The sequence below is a fragment of the Corella eumyota genome, chromosome 1 (genome assembly GCF_963082875.1).
Source record: "Corella eumyota chromosome 1, kaCorEumy4.1, whole genome shotgun sequence".
Lineage (NCBI taxonomy): Eukaryota > Metazoa > Chordata > Ascidiacea > Phlebobranchia > Corellidae > Corella > Corella eumyota.
Genome location: NC_137490.1, coordinates 21,180,427 through 21,204,441, shown reverse-complemented (window position 1 = coordinate 21,204,441; position 24,015 = coordinate 21,180,427). Strand labels below are relative to the sequence as shown.

The following is a 24,015-nucleotide window of genomic DNA, read 5'->3' as shown; positions in this document are numbered from 1 at the left end:
ACTCTAACGTTTGTTGTTACATTTTAAAGTAGTAATTTTTTGTTTTATTAGGTATATCTATGTAGTAAATGTTTATTAAAAATTCCATATACGTTTATACATTAGTTTCTTACGCTATAAATAAATATTATCTTATAAAAAAATTAAATAAAAACCATGTCTTTTATAACATTACATAAATCAGTAAATTAAAACATATTTTTTGCTGATATCATAAAAATTGGCATAAATATTAATGATTAAAGAATTTGCAAACTTGCCAATTTTAAATTATTAATTAGGCAAGATTTGTATTATTAATTAATAAAAAATATATTTAAATGTGATATTTAAAATTTTTCTTTTATTAATTTCACATTATAGGGTAATTTATAAATATATTTCATCGTCATTAAAGATGCATTGTTGACTATCTCCACGTCATACTATAATGAATAAATTCACGATAAAATTGGATGATCCCAAAAACTAAAACGACCTAATTTTATTAAAAACATAAAACATTAAATGACTAATTCGACGATTTTAAACATTTCTTTATTATTCTCAACGTTTTTAAAGCACGAACACAGGAAAATGAAAGCGTCATTTTATAATTAACTTTTAGAATATGCATTTAACTTAAAATTAATTTGTTTACGAAAAAAACAGTTATAGTAAATTAACTTAATAAAATTGTTTAACTAGTTATTGTCTGTCAGTATTATTATACTTATTTTAGACTTTTAGAACAGTTAAAGTTAAAAAATGTGGCTTCACATATCGGTTACAACTCTTGTGTTGTACCTCACGGTCACCAGCGAAGTATATGGTCAAGCAAACACGTCACTTCCGCTTGAAAAGGAAAATTGTCTTTTTGCTCCAGGATTGTATTTCTTAAATGAGACTAGAAAGCTAGAATGTTGTGAAATAATGGAAGAAGATTTTACATTGCGTTGGTCAAATGGAAACCTTTATTTGACTTTATATTTGGAAACATTGAAATCCTGGGGATGCCCCCAATTTCAAGAGGAATGCAAATTAAAAACTTTTGCTTTTACACCTTTCACTAGACTAGTCTACGACTTATATTGCGACTATAACTCACTAGTAAGGCAGTGCTTTGATACGGTTAATACAACAGTGCAGCCTACGATCTCCAACAACTTTACGTTTACTAATACAAGTACAATCCTATTAAACCAAACAGGTTTAACTTCGGTTCAACTGCAATCAGAAAACACATTTGAGGGTTCAAGCTTCAACGATTCAGTTTTAAAAATAGATTTAAATAACACTTTGGACCCAGTAGTAGCCCAAGAGTGGCAATTCCTTCTTGATAATATCAACGAAAGCCTGTTGACTATAACAGAAATCTTTCAGCCTTGTCTACAAGTTGCTTTGTATGAGTCAGAGGGAATCCACATAGGTGATTTTCAGGAAATAATTCACACAGATATCCCTTCATGTGGGATTGCGTGGTGTGGAATTCATGGAGACAGTCTGATAAGTCGATCTATCTCAACTTGGCTCTGCATCACCTCAAAGTAAGGTTTTGTTTTTTGAAATTTTGAATTTGAAGTTGTGTTTTTAAGCAGCTTTTTTCATAGACATGATTTAAAGTTATTGAAAGATACGTTAAATTAAGAAAAATCATATGTAAAGACTTTAACACACTATAATTATAAAAACAAAATTAAAACTATAGTCCTGCTTTAAATACTAGACCTAGTATTGAAAACTAAATTTAAGCTACGCAGGGGTTCTCTTGTATATTTTAACTAGCAAGTTTTATTCATTTAACATATCTTAAACAACTTTGTTTAAATTTATCTTTTGTTTTTTTTTAGTTGCCAAGCTGGTATTATTGTTATTATAGTCATCTGCGCTTTTCTTGCCGTATTTGTGACGTTTGTAAATCTTTCAGTCATTCTAGCGATCGCTCTTAGCCCGAAACTACGTCACAGCCAATCTGTTTACAAGTTTAGTCTGGCCATTGCTGACGTCATAACAGGAATAATTGTCCTGCCGACTTTTATAAGTACTCTGATACGACTTACGCAAACTGAACGTGTACCAAACAGGTTAATCGACGTCACAGGTTTTCCAAGAGTTGATGGTCGAATAAGCAATATGACTGAAACGGTTCAAGTTCGAGAACTCGCTGGACAATTTTCAGTTAAATTTCCGGACAGCTATATCCAATTTATTGGCTTCTTTACCACTATATCATTAATGGTGTCAGTCTATACACTTGCTATTGCGGGGTTCGATAGATTATCTGCCGTTTACCGTCCGCTCAAATACAGAAAAGATAAAGCAAAAAAATTGGCGAAATATACTTCTGGAGCTCTTTGGGTCCTTGCAATATTTTTTGCCATTCTGCCAATATTTGTTCCCGGTTTGGAATATGGTCTTGTGTCATCATTTCTTATATCTCTTGGCGGGCCTGAAGCTCTAGTTCTCTACTCCATCATGTTTATTTTACCTTTGTTGACGATGTGGATAGTCAGCATACTTACCTTTCTGTCAACCAGAAAACATGCCAGAGCAAGAGCGCATTTAAGTTCGGATTCAAAAGACAAATCGAAATCTATTGAGTTTCGCTTAGCCCGGACTCTTGGGATAATGTCTGGGGTATTCACTCTAAGTCTCCTGCCTGTAGTAGTTGTGATTGTCGTTACTTTGTTTATACCTACGATTTACTTTGACAACCCGAGAGAGCTTGATCCGTATGCAGCGTCTGCTATTGTATCCGCCGAATTTGCAGCCGCGCTGATTCTAGTCCTTAACAGTTTTTGGAACTTTTTCATCTACAACGCTCGAAACCAGGAATTTAAAACAGCAGTGAATTCGATGTACGGATCATTTGGAGACAGGACTGGCATCAATTCGTGCTGGAGGTCGACAAAGGGTTACGCAGTCAGGGTAGCACACGACGGCCGACGACGTTTTTCCGCCTTACCTACTCTTACAAGTCAAACTGGCAGACGACAGAGCTCAGGACTTACTACAATGACTAAAGTCACAACTAACGTCACTAGCGGGTCGTCTTCCGTGTTTCAAACTAAAACAAACGGCTCAACTGAGGTAGGCGATGGAAAGGCAAGTTCTAAATACTCTGAAACTAATTTATCAACTGAGACTAGTTTCAATTCTGGAACGAAGTCGGGAAGTGTTAAAAAACCGAAGCGAAATCCGAAAAATATCGACAAATCTGTAACTAACGATTCTGTTTTTGATTCTTTTGCGATCGACGCAAACGCGGATCGATTGTTTATGTCAGTCATGGAGAATATCCCGGAAGAGGTGATTGAGTTGGATGAGAATGGAAAAGTCCTGGAAGATAAATCAAAAAAATAAAATACGAACAAAATGGATGTCGTTCTTTTATGCAACTTTTACTACATAACATTACCACATAACCTACTTTAAACTTGGCCAACAAACACTATTTCACATAAAATATCGCACAGAAATATCTTGAATACAATGTAGTCATATCATATTACTACATTACAGCAAAATAATTTAAAACTGTTTATTTTTTAACAGAGAAAAAAAAATTAATTTATTTTTATGTTTAAATATTAACCAATACACACAAACATTTTAAAAAAACTATGTTTAATTGTAATGTAATTATTGTTTTAAATAAAAAAAATGTAAAAAAAAACATTTTTTAAGTATAAATATTATTTTGTCATTTACTTGCATTTTTGTCTATGCAGAATGTTAAAATTTGGTTAAATATTGTATGCAAATGTTCGGCTTGTTCTATAAATATGTGCTTGTAAATATAACTTAACTAAATAACGATTGGGTTCATGTAAAAGTTTAAATAAAATTTTAAAAATTTATGAAATGTCAAAATTGAAAAAAGTCCAATAGCTTATCACGTTTAATGTTATAACTTTGCAATCTTTTATATATAAGTGAAAACATCTAGAGCTAATATTGCGCTTTATAATAACAGCATATTCTAAATAACAAGTTATTAAATATAGAATATAGATTGTAATTTCGGATTTAAAACCCAATCTCATAAAAATTCGGGCCTTATATTTAAAATAAAACTTTTTCAGCCTAGGGGTTTATAAACTTATTTACTTCTACATTTGCCCTTTGTAGTTCGACTTTATTTACTAATACAAAACGGGTAAAAATCACGGTTCGTAAAGTAGTCGATTAAATCATTAGTTGTAATTGGTTAATTAAATAAATATTTTGAAAAATGTGGTCCATTGATAATAAGGGGATATTTATTATGTCATAATAAGTCTATAGTTATAAGCCACGGGCACTGAAATCTTACGCAGTGGATTCATAACATTAACAAAGTTTTTTTAAGGTTTAAAGATTAAGTTATATACGTGAGAATAACGTAATAAAACGTAGGGAAGCTGTGCTTTTTTAGCCCGAGGTTATTAATTGTTGCAGCTTACGTAAAAATTTAAACTAATGTTATGCTTTTTTGATAAAAATGAAATGTTAAAAAAATATTGTCTAAAAACCCAGCTAAAGTTAAGTAGTATTTTGTTGTTATAACGATAAGAACAGGGTACTGCATCTAAGTGTCGAGCTAACACCAAAACCAGCTGTAGTATACATGTAAATAGTCGGTTTACCACATATTTGTTATCACAAAATACAATACTATTATGTGTTATAGTTCAGTTTTTAGCAGGCCTATTTTATACAGTCGTAATGAGAAATAAATGATTAAGTTGCGATAGTAAATAGCGATCATTTAAAATCGATTAAAAGCAAATTTAACACCACAATTTAACTGCCAAATTTTTTTAAGTAGATTTCGATTTAAAATAACATGATTATAGTATTATTGCAGGCACAGTTTATGTTAATCGCATCAGAATAGTCAGGCTTTAAATGTATTAGTTATACAGATGTAGCCAAATATCTACTTTAAAAAGTTTAACATAATTCAAAACTATATTACTTAAAAAGTTTTAGTTTTTTTGTTATGGTTTTTGAAAATCCGTCTTGCTTTTATATTTTAATCAAAACGTGATACAACATAATGTTTCTTTTATTACGTAATAATACACATCATAAGGTCTCACCAGGGCGTTAGGTAAACTAACATAACGATCATCACGTTTTGGTTAAGAAAGATTTTTATTAAAATATCAAAATCTCACTTTTCGCAGAAAACCTTAACAACTTAGTGAGCTGCGTGACTTTTTTTCAGCACGAGTTTTGTTATTTAACCAGCAGCCAAACTATTGTAATAACTTATTGTGTTTTCACACAGAAGCATATTATATTAGGTGTGGTTTTATATACATATCTGCTGTATAAACTGCTGTAAGTAAGAAGGGAAGTCAAGTATGGGGTATGTTAGTATCTCTGTTTTCCTGCTGGGTATGCTGGTAGTGGGATGCTGTGGAAATCATCTTTCAAATGTAAATGAAACTGAGGAGTTTTGCCCGAGTGCTAGAGACCCAGACTACAGGTTAGGTGGACTCCATTGCTGCAACACCACATTCCGAGATTTCTCAAACCGTTTTATTTTCGGCCAAAGTGGGTTGATTTATCAGCTGGAGAAAATGCGGGCTTGGAAGTGTCCACAATTTGAAGTATTTTGTCGGGAAAGGTATTATAATTTTAACCAATATACTGACCGAGTATATGATCGATTTTGCGAGGAAGAAAAGTTCTATAAAGAATGTGGTCCGGATTTATATGATGTTGGGCTTTTACCTACCAACTCTTCAGGTAATTAAAATACTAAATTGAACAGATTAAATCTAAAATGGTATTTTTTAAAGTTAGCTTTTAAATGGCGTTGTTACTGGAATTAGTTTTTTTACAGCCTTTTTTATTTTTTATCGCTTGTCATTAAAAGTGTTTAAAAGATAAACAATAATAAATAATTTATTAATACGACAAAAAATAACAAAACATATTTTTACCTAACTTTATGTTATAAAAAAGAAAAAAAAAACGAATTTAAAAATATAAAAACACTTAATTTTAAGATTTAAAATTAATGTTTGGCGAATATGAGCCATAATTACATTAAACAACAATGTCTGAAAACCAAAATTTCCGGTTTTAAAATCAATTAATCATAATTTTAATTTAATTTTAGACATACAACATAAAGGATTTTTTGTTTTTGTCAAAAATGACAGACAAAATTCTATTTTTATTAAGTTTTTTGTCACTTTTTTTGGCGTGGGCTCTTTGTAAGCTGTTTGTATTTACTTTTTCAAGTTAACACTACTTAAAAGATTTCAATTTTGACCGCCTATAAATTCGCATTAAATTATTAAAAATTTTCGGCTATATTATTTTTTTTATAAAATATTGTCGATTTAAAAATATTTTAAAAATCGGATATGAAACTGGTATAAATAGACGTTTGCATGTAGTCATCAGGTTATGCTACCCTCTTGCACTTTCTAATATTTCTTTAATTAGAAAAGTTGCGTGACCAAAAATATGTATAAATATAAAATTCTAACTCCCCTGCAATAAGTGTCACACCACAAACTGTTTGGGAATATACGACCTTAAAATTATATTTTTAAGTTATATCATTATTATTTTTTTATCCTCGATGTGTTAAGGTCGAATGGGCGACCTAAACATAGAGTAACAACAGTTATCCTGACTCAGTCTCAAGTAGAATTTTAGCAGTTTGGGATATTACAAAAAATAACTGGCTAAAAATTATGTAGTTGTTAAAGTGTTGGCTCAGCGGAAGTTAATACCATTTATGGTAACGTACTAAAGGGTGTTACAGCATGACATCAGTAGGAATTGAATCCTAAAATCTCATGCCGTAGCACACTTGTTATATTATTGAGTATTGGTAAATACCAAAAAGATTAAACTTTTCTAAAAATTAATAACCCCAACTTTCATTATTCTGCATCTCAAAATGTAAACCCCATTTATTAACAAAACTTTTCAATTTTTTCTTCAGCAAACATGAATGTTTCATTTGAATATTTTGCCGAGCGAGCTTTACAATCCTCCTGTATACAAGCAGCATCATATGAGTTCGGGCAACCCTTTGTCGAAGTCGTCAGACAAAATATTCCATTCTGTGACGTAGTTGTCTGTGGGTTTCCATTACGAATGCAGGAAGATGGATATTTCTATAGCGCATACCAATGCTATCCTCAAATGTAAGTTAGTTCATAAATTGTGCCTTTTATGCGCAAGGCTGTTGCTGGTTTAATTATAAATGGCTAATACTTTATACTAATTATTTTGGGTTAATCTAAAACTAGTATAATGTTACTAGGCTATGATATACTATTAAATCAAACGTAAAATGTTGATATCTGGGGCCTGTTTTAAACTATAGAACTTTGTCATATTTTCTTATGTATTTTGTAATGTATTGCTAGTTTATATTATTTACTGCCATTTTGTAAAGATTTTAATTATCTAAAAAACTTTAAATTTTTAGATGTAAAGTGAACATCATTATTGTAATGATCGTGAGTGTTATACTTGCTATAATCACCACAATTGCTAACATCACAGTCATCTTTGCGATTGCTGGAAACAGTAAATTTCCTACCAGTCAAATGGTGTACAAACTGTCACTTGGGGTCGCTGATTTAATAATAGGAATTATTGTTTTCCCTTCATTTGTTGCTACGTTATATATCGGCCATATAGCTCCAGTTTTAGTCACACAGTACGAGCCAAATTACTCGTCGGAAGATGTCGCTACAGCGTTCAATAAATCCTTAAATTATACTGTTACCGATGAAAATTTTACTGAGTTTAGCGGCGTTACATCATATGTACCTTTAAACAGCCCGCCTGGTTATCTTAGTGCAATTGGATTTGTAACAACTCTTTCTTTAGTCGTATCTATCTATACTCTCATGCTTGGGGGCTATGATCGATTTAGAGCTATTATTTCGCCGCTGCATTATAGCAAGGAAACTGCCTTGAAAACGGCTAAGAGGGGTACGATTGTGTTATGGATTTTAGCAATCGTCTTTTCTATACTACCAACATTTGTGCCAGGATTTGCGCCATATAGTATTATAGCTGCTGGTATTATAGTTGCTGCATCTGGGTTTATAGGCCAACTCGTATACGGCGTTGCTTTGGGCATTCCGTTTATTCTAGTTTGGTTCTTTATATTGGGGACATATTTTTCGTCAAGAAGACATGCTCTTACTAGACGCAACATGACTTCGGATAGACATGGCACTATACGTCGTATGGAGCAACGACTATCCACAACTCTTGGCATTATGATCAGTGTGTTTACTATCAGTATTTTGCCTGTGATAGTAGTAATAATCGTAGCCGAATTCCTGCCTAATATTCATTACAACCGCCCTGCTACTCTTAATTCTTTTGCTGCTTCTGCCTACCTTTCAGCAGAGTTTGTTGCTGGCATTATTCTTATGAGTAACAGTCTATGGAATTGTTTTATATACAGCATACGTAACAAGGACTTTCGGGATATTACAAACAAGAAATACAAAGCTCTTGCAACTGTTCTTGGCTGGTTTGCATGCAAAAGATGTATTCACACTGTGGCCCACGACGGCAGACGTCGTATTTCATCTGCCTTTGCACTTACAACTACAAGAAAAACGTCAGCAACCACAATTAGTGGCTATTCAACTTCTAGAAAGGAGTCATACGCTGTTGAGTCTACTCTACAAGAGACGCAGTCGCGTTCTGATAACTTATAATTAAATTCCATTTAAAAACAACATAGTTTTGTTAAAAATTAATGTCAATTTACTTATAAGGCCTAGTCAATTCGTCATACCGCAAAAATATGGTTTTAGAGAAAATATGCATCACTTGCACTTCATTTTGTAAAGATAATTTTTTTGCGTATTGTTTCATTTTTTGTTTTCATTGTGACTTTTTTTATTGTAAACATTATTTCACAATAAAATATTTATATAGTGTATTGTACATTTTTCACTTACAACATATCAATTTAAAAAAAAAATTGTAAAACTTTTTGAGGATAAAAATTTTTGGTTACTAAAATTTATTCAAGTATTTAGAACCCCGCTAGACGGTGCACACGTTCTAAAATATTAAAAGAGTTCCAGTTCAAGTGCGTAATAGCAGAATAGTGAAGTAATTTTAAAGGGTTGTTATTAAAAACAAAATAATATTTAAACATTTTGCTGCGAATCATATACAATGGCGGATTACGGTGGGGAAAAGAAATCACGGGACGGCCAGATGCGTGCAGCAATTAACCAGCAACTAGTTGAAACTGGAGAGCGCGAAAAATTAAAAGAACTTCTGCGAGTCCGATTATCAGAATGTGGATGGCGGGACAAATTGAAGCAGAACTGTAAAGAAATTGTCAGAGATCGAGGGCTTGAACACGTGACTGTAGATGATCTTGTTAATGAAATTACCCCAAAAGCCAGACAACTGGTACCGGATGAAGTAAAAAAAGAACTTTTGCACCGAATTAGAAACTTTTTATCTCAACAAGCAAACTTGTAAAAGGGTGGGGGGCACTTTTTATTTGGTTTTTTTCTATTTGCTACAACATTTTTTTTGTAATTCAAAATATTTCTAATTGCTTTAACGTTTTAAATACTTATTTTTTTTTAAACAAATATTTCATTAAAAATATTACTCAATAAAACCATAAAAATACCTATTTTACAAATAGTCAAGTTATTTAAAAATCAAAATTACCTTGCTATATTTTGTGTGCTGAATTGTATTATTATTCTTTTATTAGAATTTTATTTAAAAGTAAATAGGCCTAACGAAAATGGTTGATAATGATAAAACAGAAAATAATGTTTTTAAATCATTAAAAATTTCTTCGCACGAACCACTTGAAAATATGAAAAGATCAAAATGCCCGAAATGCCAAGCATCAAGGATGTATTTTTGTTATACTTGTTATAAATTTGTTGAGGATGCCCCCATTGACCAACTCCCAACAGTTAAGGTATATATATATGTATATAAAAAGATTTAAATAAAACTAAATGTAAAAAATTGCTATTTTAAATTTTAAACTTTAGTATATAAATTTTTTTTATATACATCTTTATTCTTGGTGTGAGAAGGTCAAATTCGCGACCCATACATAGAGTAACATCAGTTACTCTGACCCAGTCCCGAGTTGCCTTTAGCAGTTTGGGATATTATAGGGATTATAATTGCACGGTAATTATGCTGCTGATTAAGTGCTGGCTTAGCAGGAGTTTACAGCACCTTACTCAAGGGCGCTACAGCATGAGAGCAGTGGGGATTGAACCCACGACTTCATGGTGGTGTAGCAAGTGTTCTTACCACCACACCACGCTGCCGGTGCTATATAATTATTTTAATTACATTATAATAGTAAATATTTAATTTAGTCTGTATGTACAAATAACAAATTTTGTTTAAATATATATTCATTAAGCATTTCGATATTTTATTTTTGTGTGCAAAAATTTGAGTTTTTACTGAAAAAAAATTTTTCTTAAAATTTTAGTTGCCGGTTGATGTTGATATTATAAAACACTCAAAGGAGTTGGATGGAAAAAGTACTGCAGTTCATGCGGCGGTTTTGTCCCCAAATGTTACAATTTACACTTATCCTGTTATTCCTAATTATGCCAACAACATTAAGGTAAAAATATAAAAACAAAATTTCGAACAAAAGTACTCCAATTGTTGAAATAAAATTTGAAATAATTTTTTATTTTTTTGCAATTTTTTAGGATTATATTTTGGTATTTCCTAGTGAAAATTCACAGCCATTAAGTTTTTATTCAAAACAAATTATGACATCATCACAGCCTTCTGTGACATCACAAAAGAGATCTCATTCTCCTGATAAAACATGTGACCATACAGAACCAAAACAAATTAAATTTGAAAATGAAGAAACAATAAATAAAAGCGCAAATAAAGATAAAACAGAAAACCATGATCAAGCAAAATGGTAAATTTTCCTAAACTTTTGTTTGGCTATATCTTTATCCTGGATGTGGTAAGGTCGAATGAGCGACCTAAACAGAGAATAAAATCAGTTACTCTGACTAAGTTTGTAGTTGCCTTTACCAGTTTAAGACATTATAGGTTATAATTGCTCTGTAATTATGCTGCTTATTAAATGCTGGCTCAGTAGGAGTTTATACTGTTTATAGCGGATTACTCAAGGGCGCTGCAGCATAAAGCAAAGGGGATTGAACCAACGACCTCATGTAGTGTAGCAAGTGTTCTTACCACTACATCACGCTGCCGGTTATTTAATGGTTCTTGCTAATTTTCTCTCAAAATTTACCATCTTTACTAATTTTGCCTTAATTACCTTACTTTTGTACTTTATGGTTTAAGCTAATTCTACATTTACGGTTCTAATTTTTTTAAGGTTTGAAAAGTACAAGTGATCCTTTTATTGTAATAAAAGTGTTTTTTTCACTAATTCAGTATATGCTTACACTTAGATTTTATATTTTCAGTGATAAAGAGGAAATACAAATAGCACCAACTTTTAAGAAGATATTGTTAATTGATTGTACATGGAATCAGGTTCATAGTATAACAACTGATGAGAGATTGAAAGGTAATCTAAATCAAAAAAATCTATTTATTCTTGCATTTCTGATATAAAAAAAACTATTTTTAAAGGTTTAATTTTCGTTGGGTAACATTTGTTACCCCAAATTTAACAATTTGGGTTAATTGCCCAAATGTTATCCAAAACTGTCTAAGTCAACTCAAGACTTGCTCGGGTAACTGATGTTACTTTATGTTTAGGTTGTAAATTTGATTTTCCCATATTGTGGATAAATAATAATAATAAAAATTGCTAATTGTTTCTTATTTTTAACACGGGCATGACTATAATTAAACTAAAGTTTTATTTTATATTTTTACTTTTTTTTAGCAATGTTCCAATATTGTATTTTATATATAATAGGTATTCCATTGGTTGAATTAACTGATCAGAAAACTCAATATTGGAGAAAACAGGTTAGATGCCCAGATACTTACCTTGCTACCGTTGAAGCTTTACATTCAGCTTTAAGACAATATCATTCTTTGTTTATTGGGGAATATAATGGACAATATGATAATTTATTGTACTTTTTTACATATTTTCACAATATTGTTTCGAAAAATAAATATATTAAAAAAGAAAAGAAAAATAAAGCAAAACCAACTTAAAATTTGTATTTTTGTGTTTTATTAAAATAAAATCAATTAAAATTTGAAATCTTTTTTTTATTTTAATTAATTTTGATAAATTTAGCAAAAGATTGAATTTTTTTATAGAGGATAAATTTAAAAGTGTTTACTTTTGTGTCGCTAAAGAGTACTTACTTTTGTGACGTCATTAATTACGTCAGTTTCCACAGCAAAGAGACGCTATTTACGCTCAGACGAGTTTTCGCTTGACGAAGTAAATAAACAAAACCTAATATTTACTTTTACGTTAAATTACAATAAAACATAAAATCGTATTGTCTGGAATAATGGAGTAGATGTTAAGAACAATCGAAAAACTTATTTTACTGTTAAGTGATTGTCTTACTGTTTTATATTTTATTTCTAATATTTTTGAATTTTAATTTAATTCGATTTTCAGACAATATTGTTATTTTATTCAGGGTATTTTACGTTAATATAAGTAGCTCATGCCGTAGCACACTTGTTATATTATTGAGTATTGGTAAATACCAAAAAGATTAAACTTTTCTAAAAATTAATAACCCCAACTTTCATTATTCTGCATCTCAAAATGTAAACCCCATTTATTAACAAAACTTTTCAATTTTTTCTTCAGCAAACATGAATGTTTCATTTGAATATTTTGCCGAGCGAGCTTTACAATCCTCCTGTATACAAGCAGCATCATATGAGTTCGGGCAACCCTTTGTCGAAGTCGTCAGACAAAATATTCCATTCTGTGACGTAGTTGTCTGTGGGTTTCCATTACGAATGCAGGAAGATGGATATTTCTATAGCGCATACCAATGCTATCCTCAAATGTAAGTTAGTTCATAAATTGTGCCTTTTATGCGCAAGGCTGTTGCTGGTTTAATTATAAATGGCTAATACTTTATACTAATTATTTTGGGTTAATCTAAAACTAGTATAATGTTACTAGGCTATGATATACTATTAAATCAAACGTAAAATGTTGATATCTGGGGCCTGTTTTAAACTATAGAACTTTGTCATATTTTCTTATGTATTTTGTAATGTATTGCTAGTTTATATTATTTACTGCCATTTTGTAAAGATTTTAATTATCTAAAAAACTTTAAATTTTTAGATGTAAAGTGAACATCATTATTGTAATGATCGTGAGTGTTATACTTGCTATAATCACCACAATTGCTAACATCACAGTCATCTTTGCGATTGCTGGAAACAGTAAATTTCCTACCAGTCAAATGGTGTACAAACTGTCACTTGGGGTCGCTGATTTAATAATAGGAATTATTGTTTTCCCTTCATTTGTTGCTACGTTATATATCGGCCATATAGCTCCAGTTTTAGTCACACAGTACGAGCCAAATTACTCGTCGGAAGATGTCGCTACAGCGTTCAATAAATCCTTAAATTATACTGTTACCGATGAAAATTTTACTGAGTTTAGCGGCGTTACATCATATGTACCTTTAAACAGCCCGCCTGGTTATCTTAGTGCAATTGGATTTGTAACAACTCTTTCTTTAGTCGTATCTATCTATACTCTCATGCTTGGGGGCTATGATCGATTTAGAGCTATTATTTCGCCGCTGCATTATAGCAAGGAAACTGCCTTGAAAACGGCTAAGAGGGGTACGATTGTGTTATGGATTTTAGCAATCGTCTTTTCTATACTACCAACATTTGTGCCAGGATTTGCGCCATATAGTATTATAGCTGCTGGTATTATAGTTGCTGCATCTGGGTTTATAGGCCAACTCGTATACGGCGTTGCTTTGGGCATTCCGTTTATTCTAGTTTGGTTCTTTATATTGGGGACATATTTTTCGTCAAGAAGACATGCTCTTACTAGACGCAACATGACTTCGGATAGACATGGCACTATACGTCGTATGGAGCAACGACTATCCACAACTCTTGGCATTATGATCAGTGTGTTTACTATCAGTATTTTGCCTGTGATAGTAGTAATAATCGTAGCCGAATTCCTGCCTAATATTCATTACAACCGCCCTGCTACTCTTAATTCTTTTGCTGCTTCTGCCTACCTTTCAGCAGAGTTTGTTGCTGGCATTATTCTTATGAGTAACAGTCTATGGAATTGTTTTATATACAGCATACGTAACAAGGACTTTCGGGATATTACAAACAAGAAATACAAAGCTCTTGCAACTGTTCTTGGCTGGTTTGCATGCAAAAGATGTATTCACACTGTGGCCCACGACGGCAGACGTCGTATTTCATCTGCCTTTGCACTTACAACTACAAGAAAAACGTCAGCAACCACAATTAGTGGCTATTCAACTTCTAGAAAGGAGTCATACGCTGTTGAGTCTACTCTACAAGAGACGCAGTCGCGTTCTGATAACTTATAATTAAATTCCATTTAAAAACAACATAGTTTTGTTAAAAATTAATGTCAATTTACTTATAAGGCCTAGTCAATTCGTCATACCGCAAAAATATGGTTTTAGAGAAAATATGCATCACTTGCACTTCATTTTGTAAAGATAATTTTTTTGCGTATTGTTTCATTTTTTGTTTTCATTGTGACTTTTTTTATTGTAAACATTATTTCACAATAAAATATTTATATAGTGTATTGTACATTTTTCACTTACAACATATCAATTTAAAAAAAAAATTGTAAAACTTTTTGAGGATAAAAATTTTTGGTTACTAAAATTTATTCAAGTATTTAGAACCCCGCTAGACGGTGCACACGTTCTAAAATATTAAAAGAGTTCCAGTTCAAGTGCGTAATAGCAGAATAGTGAAGTAATTTTAAAGGGTTGTTATTAAAAACAAAATAATATTTAAACATTTTGCTGCGAATCATATACAATGGCGGATTACGGTGGGGAAAAGAAATCACGGGACGGCCAGATGCGTGCAGCAATTAACCAGCAACTAGTTGAAACTGGAGAGCGCGAAAAATTAAAAGAACTTCTGCGAGTCCGATTATCAGAATGTGGATGGCGGGACAAATTGAAGCAGAACTGTAAAGAAATTGTCAGAGATCGAGGGCTTGAACACGTGACTGTAGATGATCTTGTTAATGAAATTACCCCAAAAGCCAGACAACTGGTACCGGATGAAGTAAAAAAAGAACTTTTGCACCGAATTAGAAACTTTTTATCTCAACAAGCAAACTTGTAAAAGGGTGGGGGGCACTTTTTATTTGGTTTTTTTCTATTTGCTACAACATTTTTTTTGTAATTCAAAATATTTCTAATTGCTTTAACGTTTTAAATACTTATTTTTTTTTAAACAAATATTTCATTAAAAATATTACTCAATAAAACCATAAAAATACCTATTTTACAAATAGTCAAGTTATTTAAAAATCAAAATTACCTTGCTATATTTTGTGTGCTGAATTGTATTATTATTCTTTTATTAGAATTTTATTTAAAAGTAAATAGGCCTAACGAAAATGGTTGATAATGATAAAACAGAAAATAATGTTTTTAAATCATTAAAAATTTCTTCGCACGAACCACTTGAAAATATGAAAAGATCAAAATGCCCGAAATGCCAAGCATCAAGGATGTATTTTTGTTATACTTGTTATAAATTTGTTGAGGATGCCCCCATTGACCAACTCCCAACAGTTAAGGTATATATATATGTATATAAAAAGATTTAAATAAAACTAAATGTAAAAAATTGCTATTTTAAATTTTAAACTTTAGTATATAAATTTTTTTTATATACATCTTTATTCTTGGTGTGAGAAGGTCAAATTCGCGACCCATACATAGAGTAACATCAGTTACTCTGACCCAGTCCCGAGTTGCCTTTAGCAGTTTGGGATATTATAGGGATTATAATTGCACGGTAATTATGCTGCTGATTAAGTGCTGGCTTAGCAGGAGTTTACAGCACCTTACTCAAGGGCGCTACAGCATGAGAGCAGTGGGGATTGAACCCACGACTTCATGGTGGTGTAGCAAGTGTTCTTACCACCACACCACGCTGCCGGTGCTATATAATTATTTTAATTACATTATAATAGTAAATATTTAATTTAGTCTGTATGTACAAATAACAAATTTTGTTTAAATATATATTCATTAAGCATTTCGATATTTTATTTTTGTGTGCAAAAATTTGAGTTTTTACTGAAAAAAAATTTTTCTTAAAATTTTAGTTGCCGGTTGATGTTGATATTATAAAACACTCAAAGGAGTTGGATGGAAAAAGTACTGCAGTTCATGCGGCGGTTTTGTCCCCAAATGTTACAATTTACACTTATCCTGTTATTCCTAATTATGCCAACAACATTAAGGTAAAAATATAAAAACAAAATTTCGAACAAAAGTACTCCAATTGTTGAAATAAAATTTGAAATAATTTTTTATTTTTTTGCAATTTTTTAGGATTATATTTTGGTATTTCCTAGTGAAAATTCACAGCCATTAAGTTTTTATTCAAAACAAATTATGACATCATCACAGCCTTCTGTGACATCACAAAAGAGATCTCATTCTCCTGATAAAACATGTGACCATACAGAACCAAAACAAATTAAATTTGAAAATGAAGAAACAATAAATAAAAGCGCAAATAAAGATAAAACAGAAAACCATGATCAAGCAAAATGGTAAATTTTCCTAAACTTTTGTTTGGCTATATCTTTATCCTGGATGTGGTAAGGTCGAATGAGCGACCTAAACAGAGAATAAAATCAGTTACTCTGACTAAGTTTGTAGTTGCCTTTACCAGTTTAAGACATTATAGGTTATAATTGCTCTGTAATTATGCTGCTTATTAAATGCTGGCTCAGTAGGAGTTTATACTGTTTATAGCGGATTACTCAAGGGCGCTGCAGCATAAAGCAAAGGGGATTGAACCAACGACCTCATGTAGTGTAGCAAGTGTTCTTACCACTACATCACGCTGCCGGTTATTTAATGGTTCTTGCTAATTTTCTCTCAAAATTTACCATCTTTACTAATTTTGCCTTAATTACCTTACTTTTGTACTTTATGGTTTAAGCTAATTCTACATTTACGGTTCTAATTTTTTTAAGGTTTGAAAAGTACAAGTGATCCTTTTATTGTAATAAAAGTGTTTTTTTCACTAATTCAGTATATGCTTACACTTAGATTTTATATTTTCAGTGATAAAGAGGAAATACAAATAGCACCAACTTTTAAGAAGATATTGTTAATTGATTGTACATGGAATCAGGTTCATAGTATAACAACTGATGAGAGATTGAAAGGTAATCTAAATCAAAAAAATCTATTTATTCTTGCATTTCTGATATAAAAAAAACTATTTTTAAAGGTTTAATTTTCGTTGGGTAACATTTGTTACCCCAAATTTAACAATTTGGGTTAATTGCCCAAATGTTATCCAAAACTGTCTAAGTCAACTCAAGACTTGCTCGGGTAACTGATGTTACTTTATGTTTAGGTTGTAAATTTGATTTTCCCATATTGTGGATAAATAATAATAATAAAAATTGCTAATTGTTTCTTATTTTTAACACGGGCATGACTATAATTAAACTAAAGTTTTATTTTATATTTTTACTTTTTTTTAGCAATGTTCCAATATTGTATTTTATATATAATAGGTATTCCATTGGTTGAATTAACTGATCAGAAAACTCAATATTGGAGAAAACAGGTTAGATGCCCAGATACTTACCTTGCTACCGTTGAAGCTTTACATTCAGCTTTAAGACAATATCATTCTTTGTTTATTGGGGAATATAATGGACAATATGATAATTTATTGTACTTTTTTACATATTTTCACAATATTGTTTCGAAAAATAAATATATTAAAAAAGAAAAGAAAAATAAAGCAAAACCAACTTAAAATTTGTATTTTTGTGTTTTATTAAAATAAAATCAATTAAAATTTGAAATCTTTTTTTTATTTTAATTAATTTTGATAAATTTAGCAAAAGATTGAATTTTTTTATAGAGGATAAATTTAAAAGTGTTTACTTTTGTGTCGCTAAAGAGTACTTACTTTTGTGACGTCATTAATTACGTCAGTTTCCACAGCAAAGAGACGCTATTTACGCTCAGACGAGTTTTCGCTTGACGAAGTAAATAAACAAAACCTAATATTTACTTTTACGTTAAATTACAATAAAACATAAAATCGTATTGTCTGGAATAATGGAGTAGATGTTAAGAACAATCGAAAAACTTATTTTACTGTTAAGTGATTGTCTTACTGTTTTATATTTTATTTCTAATATTTTTGAATTTTAATTTAATTCGATTTTCAGACAATATTGTTATTTTATTCAGGGTATTTTACGTTAATATAAGTAGCTCATGCCGTAGCACACTTGTTATATTATTGAGTATTGGTAAATACCAAAAAGATTAAACTTTTCTAAAAATTAATAACCCCAACTTTCATTATTCTGCATCTCAAAATGTAAACCCCATTTATTAACAAAACTTTTCAATTTTTTCTTCAGCAAACATGAATGTTTCATTTGAATATTTTGCCGAGCGAGCTTTACAATCCTCCTGTATACAAGCAGCATCATATGAGTTCGGGCAACCCTTTGTCGAAGTCGTCAGACAAAATATTCCATTCTGTGACGTAGTTGTCTGTGGGTTTCCATTACGAATGCAGGAAGATGGATATTTCTATAGCGCATACCAATGCTATCCTCAAATGTAAGTTAGTTCATAAATTGTGCCTTTTATGCGCAAGGCTGTTGCTGGTTTAATTATAAATGGCTAATACTTTATACTAATTATTTTGGGTTAATCTAAAACTAGTATAATGTTACTAGGCTATGATATACTATTAAATCAAACGTAAAATGTTGATATCTGGGGCCTGTTTTAAACTATAGAACTTTGTCATATTTTCTTATGTATTTTGTAATGTATTGCTAGTTTATATTATTTACTGCCATTTTGTAAAGATTTTAATTATCTAAAAAACTTTAAATTTTTAGATGTAAAGTGAACATCATTATTGTAATGATCGTGAGTGTTATACTTGCTATAATCACCACAATTGCTAACATCACAGTCATCTTTGCGATTGCTGGAAACAGTAAATTTCCTACCAGTCAAATGGTGTACAAACTGTCACTTGGGGTCGCTGATTTAATAATAGGAATTATTGTTTTCCCTTCATTTGTTGCTACGTTATATATCGGCCATATAGCTCCAGTTTTAGTCACACAGTACGAGCCAAATTACTCGTCGGAAGATGTCGCTACAGCGTTCAATAAATCCTTAAATTATACTGTTACCGATGAAAATTTTACTGAGTTTAGCGGCGTTACATCATATGTACCTTTAAACAGCCCGCCTGGTTATCTTAGTGCAATTGGATTTGTAACAACTCTTTCTTTAGTCGTATCTATCTATACTCTCATGCTTGGGGGCTATGATCGATTTAGAGCTATTATTTCGCCGCTGCATTATAGCAAGGAAACTGCCTTGAAAACGGCTAAGAGGGGTACGATTGTGTTATGGATTTTAGCAATCGTCTTTTCTATACTACCAACATTTGTGCCAGGATTTGCGCCATATAGTATTATAGCTGCTGGTATTATAGTTGCTGCATCTGGGTTTATAGGCCAACTCGTATACGGCGTTGCTTTGGGCATTCCGTTTATTCTAGTTTGGTTCTTTATATTGGGGACATATTTTTCGTCAAGAAGACATGCTCTTACTAGACGCAACATGACTTCGGATAGACATGGCACTATACGTCGTATGGAGCAACGACTATCCACAACTCTTGGCATTATGATCAGTGTGTTTACTATCAGTATTTTGCCTGTGATAGTAGTAATAATCGTAGCCGAATTCCTGCCTAATATTCATTACAACCGCCCTGCTACTCTTAATTCTTTTGCTGCTTCTGCCTACCTTTCAGCAGAGTTTGTTGCTGGCATTATTCTTATGAGTAACAGTCTATGGAATTGTTTTATATACAGCATACGTAACAAGGACTTTCGGGATATTACAAACAAGAAATACAAAGCTCTTGCAACTGTTCTTGGCTGGTTTGCATGCAAAAGATGTATTCACACTGTGGCCCACGACGGCAGACGTCGTATTTCATCTGCCTTTGCACTTACAACTACAAGAAAAACGTCAGCAACCACAATTAGTGGCTATTCAACTTCTAGAAAGGAGTCATACGCTGTTGAGTCTACTCTACAAGAGACGCAGTCGCGTTCTGATAACTTATAATTAAATTCCATTTAAAAACAACATAGTTTTGTTAAAAATTAATGTCAATTTACTTATAAGGCCTAGTCAATTCGTCATACCGCAAAAATATGGTTTTAGAGAAAATATGCATCACTTGCACTTCATTTTGTAAAGATAATTTTTTTGCGTATTGTTTCATTTTTTGTTTTCATTGTGACTTTTTTTATTGTAAACATTATTTCACAATAAAATATTTATATAGTGTATTGTACATTTTTCACTTACAACATATCAATTTAAAAAAAAAATTGTAAAACTTTTTGAGGATAAAAATTTTTGGTTACTAAAATTTATTCAAGTATTTAGAACCCCGCTAGACGGTGCACACGTTCTAAAATATTAAAAGAGTTCCAGTTCAAGTGCGTAATAGCAGAATAGTGAAGTAATTTTAAAGGGTTGTTATTAAAAACAAAATAATATTTAAACATTTTGCTGCGAATCATATACAATGGCGGATTACGGTGGGGAAAAGAAATCACGGGACGGCCAGATGCGTGCAGCAATTAACCAGCAACTAGTTGAAACTGGAGAGCGCGAAAAATTAAAAGAACTTCTGCGAGTCCGATTATCAGAATGTGGATGGCGGGACAAATTGAAGCAGAACTGTAAAGAAATTGTCAGAGATCGAGGGCTTGAACACGTGACTGTAGATGATCTTAATGAAATTACCCCAAAAGCCAGACAACTGGTACCGGATGAAGTAAAAAAAGAACTTTTGCACCGAATTAGAAACTTTTTATCTCAACAAGCAAACTTGTAAAAGGGTGGGGGGCACTTTTTATTTGGTTTTTTTCTATTTGCTACAACATTTTTTTTGTAATTCAAAATATTTCTAATTGCTTTAACGTTTTAAATACTTATTTTTTTTTAAACAAATATTTCATTAAAAATATTACTCAATAAAACCATAAAAATACCTATTTTACAAATAGTCAAGTTATTTAAAAATCAAAATTACCTTGCTATATTTTGTGTGCTGAATTGTATTATTATTCTTTTATTAGAATTTTATTTAAAAGTAAATAGGCCTAACGAAAATGGTTGATAATGATAAAACAGAAAATAATGTTTTTAAATCATTAAAAATTTCTTCGCACGAACCACTTGAAAATATGAAAAGATCAAAATGCCCGAAATGCCAAGCATCAAGGATGTATTTTTGTTATACTTGTTATAAATTTGTTGAGGATGCCCCCATTGACCAACTCCCAACAGTTAAGGTATATATATATGTATATAAAAAGATTTAAATAAAACTAAATGTAAAAAATTGCTATTTTAAATTTTAAACTTTAGTATATAAATTTTTTTTATATACATCTTTATTCTTGGTGTGAGAAGGTCAAATTCGCGACCCATACATAGAGTAACATCAGTTACTCTGACCCAGTCCCGAGTTGCCTTTAGCAGTTTGGGATATTATAGGGATTATAATTGCACGGTAATTATGCTGCTGATTAAGTGCTGGCTTAGCAGGAGTTTACAGCACCTTACTCAAGGGCGCTACAGCATGAGAGCAGTGGGGATTGAACCCACGACTTCATGGTGGTGTAGCAAGTGTTCTTACCACCACACCACGCTGCCGGTGCTATATAATTATTTTAATTACATTATAATAGTAAATATTTAATTTAGTCTGTATGTACAAATAACAAATTTTGTTTAAATATATATTCATTAAGCATTTCGATATTTTATTTTTGTGTGCAAAAATTTGAGTTTTTACTGAAAAAAAATTTTTCTTAAAATTTTAGTTGCCGGTTGATGTTGATATTATAAAACACTCAAAGGAGTTGGATGGAAAAAGTACTGCAGTTCATGCGGCGGTTTTGTCCCCAAATGTTACAATTTACACTTATCCTGTTATTCCTAATTATGCCAACAACATTAAGGTAAAAATATAAAAACAAAATTTCGAACAAAAGTACTCCAATTGTTGAAATAAAATTTGAAATAATTTTTTATTTTTTTGCAATTTTTTAGGATTATATTTTGGTATTTCCTAGTGAAAATTCACAGCCATTAAGTTTTTATTCAAAACAAATTATGACATCATCACAGCCTTCTGTGACATCACAAAAGAGATCTCATTCTCCTGATAAAACATGTGACCATACAGAACCAAAACAAATTAAATTTGAAAATGAAGAAACAATAAATAAAAGCGCAAATAAAGATAAAACAGAAAACCATGATCAAGCAAAATGGTAAATTTTCCTAAACTTTTGTTTGGCTATATCTTTATCCTGGATGTGGTAAGGTCGAATGAGCGACCTAAACAGAGAATAAAATCAGTTACTCTGACTAAGTTTGTAGTTGCCTTTACCAGTTTAAGACATTATAGGTTATAATTGCTCTGTAATTATGCTGCTTATTAAATGCTGGCTCAGTAGGAGTTTATACTGTTTATAGCGGATTACTCAAGGGCGCTGCAGCATAAAGCAAAGGGGATTGAACCAACGACCTCATGTAGTGTAGCAAGTGTTCTTACCACTACATCACGCTGCCGGTTATTTAATGGTTCTTGCTAATTTTCTCTCAAAATTTACCATCTTTACTAATTTTGCCTTAATTACCTTACTTTTGTACTTTATGGTTTAAGCTAATTCTACATTTACGGTTCTAATTTTTTTAAGGTTTGAAAAGTACAAGTGATCCTTTTATTGTAATAAAAGTGTTTTTTTCACTAATTCAGTATATGCTTACACTTAGATTTTATATTTTCAGTGATAAAGAGGAAATACAAATAGCACCAACTTTTAAGAAGATATTGTTAATTGATTGTACATGGAATCAGGTTCATAGTATAACAACTGATGAGAGATTGAAAGGTAATCTAAATCAAAAAAATCTATTTATTCTTGCATTTCTGATATAAAAAAAACTATTTTTAAAGGTTTAATTTTCGTTGGGTAACATTTGTTACCCCAAATTTAACAATTTGGGTTAATTGCCCAAATGTTATCCAAAACTGTCTAAGTCAACTCAAGACTTGCTCGGGTAACTGATGTTACTTTATGTTTAGGTTGTAAATTTGATTTTCCCATATTGTGGATAAATAATAATAATAAAAATTGCTAATTGTTTCTTATTTTTAACACGGGCATGACTATAATTAAACTAAAGTTTTATTTTATATTTTTACTTTTTTTTAGCAATGTTCCAATATTGTATTTTATATATAATAGGTATTCCATTGGTTGAATTAACTGATCAGAAAACTCAATATTGGAGAAAACAGGTTAGATGCCCAGATACTTACCTTGCTACCGTTGAAGCTTTACATTCAGCTTTAAGACAATATCATTCTTTGTTTATTGGGGAATATAATGGACAATATGATAATTTATTGTACTTTTTTACATATTTTCACAATATTGTTTCGAAAAATAAATATATTAAAAAAGAAAAGAAAAATAAAGCAAAACCAACTTAAAATTTGTATTTTTGTGTTTTATTAAAATAAAATCAATTAAAATTTGAAATCTTTTTTTTATTTTAATTAATTTTGATAAATTTAGCAAAAGATTGAATTTTTTTATAGAGGATAAATTTAAAAGTGTTTACTTTTGTGTCGCTAAAGAGTACTTACTTTTGTGACGTCATTAATTACGTCAGTTTCCACAGCAAAGAGACGCTATTTACGCTCAGACGAGTTTTC

General features: G+C 31.2%; 10 protein-coding genes across 10 annotated transcripts; all 10 read left to right on the top strand.

Annotated features, from left to right (window-relative positions):
* The first annotated feature begins 747 nt into the window (after positions 1-747).
* Positions 748-3,572, top strand: LOC145742161 (uncharacterized). Its single transcript, XM_082559938.1, has 2 exons — positions 748-1,526; positions 1,830-3,572. Exons 1-2 carry the CDS (start codon positions 748-750, stop codon positions 3,340-3,342), a joined length of 2,292 nt encoding a protein of 763 aa, XP_082416064.1. The 3' UTR covers positions 3,343-3,572.
* Positions 3,573-5,381: 1,809 nt separating this feature from the next.
* On the top strand, positions 5,382-8,868 carry LOC145742820 (uncharacterized). Its single transcript, XM_082560644.1, has 3 exons — positions 5,382-5,718; positions 6,935-7,139; positions 7,427-8,868. The coding sequence occupies exons 1-3, from the start codon at positions 5,550-5,552 to the stop codon at positions 8,679-8,681; spliced, it is 1,629 nt and encodes a 542-aa protein (XP_082416770.1). The 5' UTR covers positions 5,382-5,549; the 3' UTR covers positions 8,682-8,868.
* A 173-nt stretch (positions 8,869-9,041) lies between these two features.
* LOC145742840 (transcription and mRNA export factor ENY2) lies at positions 9,042-9,469 on the top strand. Its single transcript, XM_082560666.1, has one exon. It carries the CDS (start codon positions 9,151-9,153, stop codon positions 9,463-9,465), a length of 315 nt encoding a protein of 104 aa, XP_082416792.1. The 5' UTR covers positions 9,042-9,150; the 3' UTR covers positions 9,466-9,469.
* Positions 9,470-9,704: 235 nt separating this feature from the next.
* LOC145742830 (tRNA-uridine aminocarboxypropyltransferase 1-like) lies at positions 9,705-12,177 on the top strand. Its single transcript, XM_082560655.1, has 5 exons — positions 9,705-9,925; positions 10,460-10,597; positions 10,689-10,912; positions 11,433-11,536; positions 11,894-12,177. Exons 1-5 carry the CDS (start codon positions 9,743-9,745, stop codon positions 12,139-12,141), a joined length of 897 nt encoding a protein of 298 aa, XP_082416781.1. The 5' UTR covers positions 9,705-9,742; the 3' UTR covers positions 12,142-12,177.
* A 179-nt stretch (positions 12,178-12,356) lies between these two features.
* LOC145762086 (uncharacterized) lies at positions 12,357-14,694 on the top strand. Its single transcript, XM_082574629.1, has 3 exons — positions 12,357-12,490; positions 12,761-12,965; positions 13,253-14,694. The coding sequence occupies exons 2-3, from the start codon at positions 12,766-12,768 to the stop codon at positions 14,505-14,507; spliced, it is 1,455 nt and encodes a 484-aa protein (XP_082430755.1). The 5' UTR covers positions 12,357-12,490; positions 12,761-12,765; the 3' UTR covers positions 14,508-14,694.
* Positions 14,695-14,867: 173 nt separating this feature from the next.
* Positions 14,868-15,295, top strand: LOC145750047 (transcription and mRNA export factor ENY2). The gene has a single exon (XM_082565969.1). It carries the CDS (start codon positions 14,977-14,979, stop codon positions 15,289-15,291), a length of 315 nt encoding a protein of 104 aa, XP_082422095.1. The 5' UTR covers positions 14,868-14,976; the 3' UTR covers positions 15,292-15,295.
* A 235-nt stretch (positions 15,296-15,530) lies between these two features.
* On the top strand, positions 15,531-18,003 carry LOC145750039 (tRNA-uridine aminocarboxypropyltransferase 1-like). The gene is made up of 5 exons (XM_082565957.1): positions 15,531-15,751; positions 16,286-16,423; positions 16,515-16,738; positions 17,259-17,362; positions 17,720-18,003. The coding sequence occupies exons 1-5, from the start codon at positions 15,569-15,571 to the stop codon at positions 17,965-17,967; spliced, it is 897 nt and encodes a 298-aa protein (XP_082422083.1). The 5' UTR covers positions 15,531-15,568; the 3' UTR covers positions 17,968-18,003.
* A 179-nt stretch (positions 18,004-18,182) lies between these two features.
* On the top strand, positions 18,183-20,520 carry LOC145756480 (uncharacterized). Its single transcript, XM_082572370.1, has 3 exons — positions 18,183-18,316; positions 18,587-18,791; positions 19,079-20,520. The coding sequence occupies exons 2-3, from the start codon at positions 18,592-18,594 to the stop codon at positions 20,331-20,333; spliced, it is 1,455 nt and encodes a 484-aa protein (XP_082428496.1). The 5' UTR covers positions 18,183-18,316; positions 18,587-18,591; the 3' UTR covers positions 20,334-20,520.
* Positions 20,521-20,697: 177 nt separating this feature from the next.
* LOC145748528 (transcription and mRNA export factor ENY2-like) lies at positions 20,698-21,118 on the top strand. The gene has a single exon (XM_082564967.1). It carries the CDS (start codon positions 20,803-20,805, stop codon positions 21,112-21,114), a length of 312 nt encoding a protein of 103 aa, XP_082421093.1. The 5' UTR covers positions 20,698-20,802; the 3' UTR covers positions 21,115-21,118.
* Positions 21,119-21,353: 235 nt separating this feature from the next.
* Positions 21,354-23,826, top strand: LOC145748512 (tRNA-uridine aminocarboxypropyltransferase 1-like). The gene is made up of 5 exons (XM_082564966.1): positions 21,354-21,574; positions 22,109-22,246; positions 22,338-22,561; positions 23,082-23,185; positions 23,543-23,826. Exons 1-5 carry the CDS (start codon positions 21,392-21,394, stop codon positions 23,788-23,790), a joined length of 897 nt encoding a protein of 298 aa, XP_082421092.1. The 5' UTR covers positions 21,354-21,391; the 3' UTR covers positions 23,791-23,826.
* Positions 23,827-24,015: the final 189 nt, after the last annotated feature.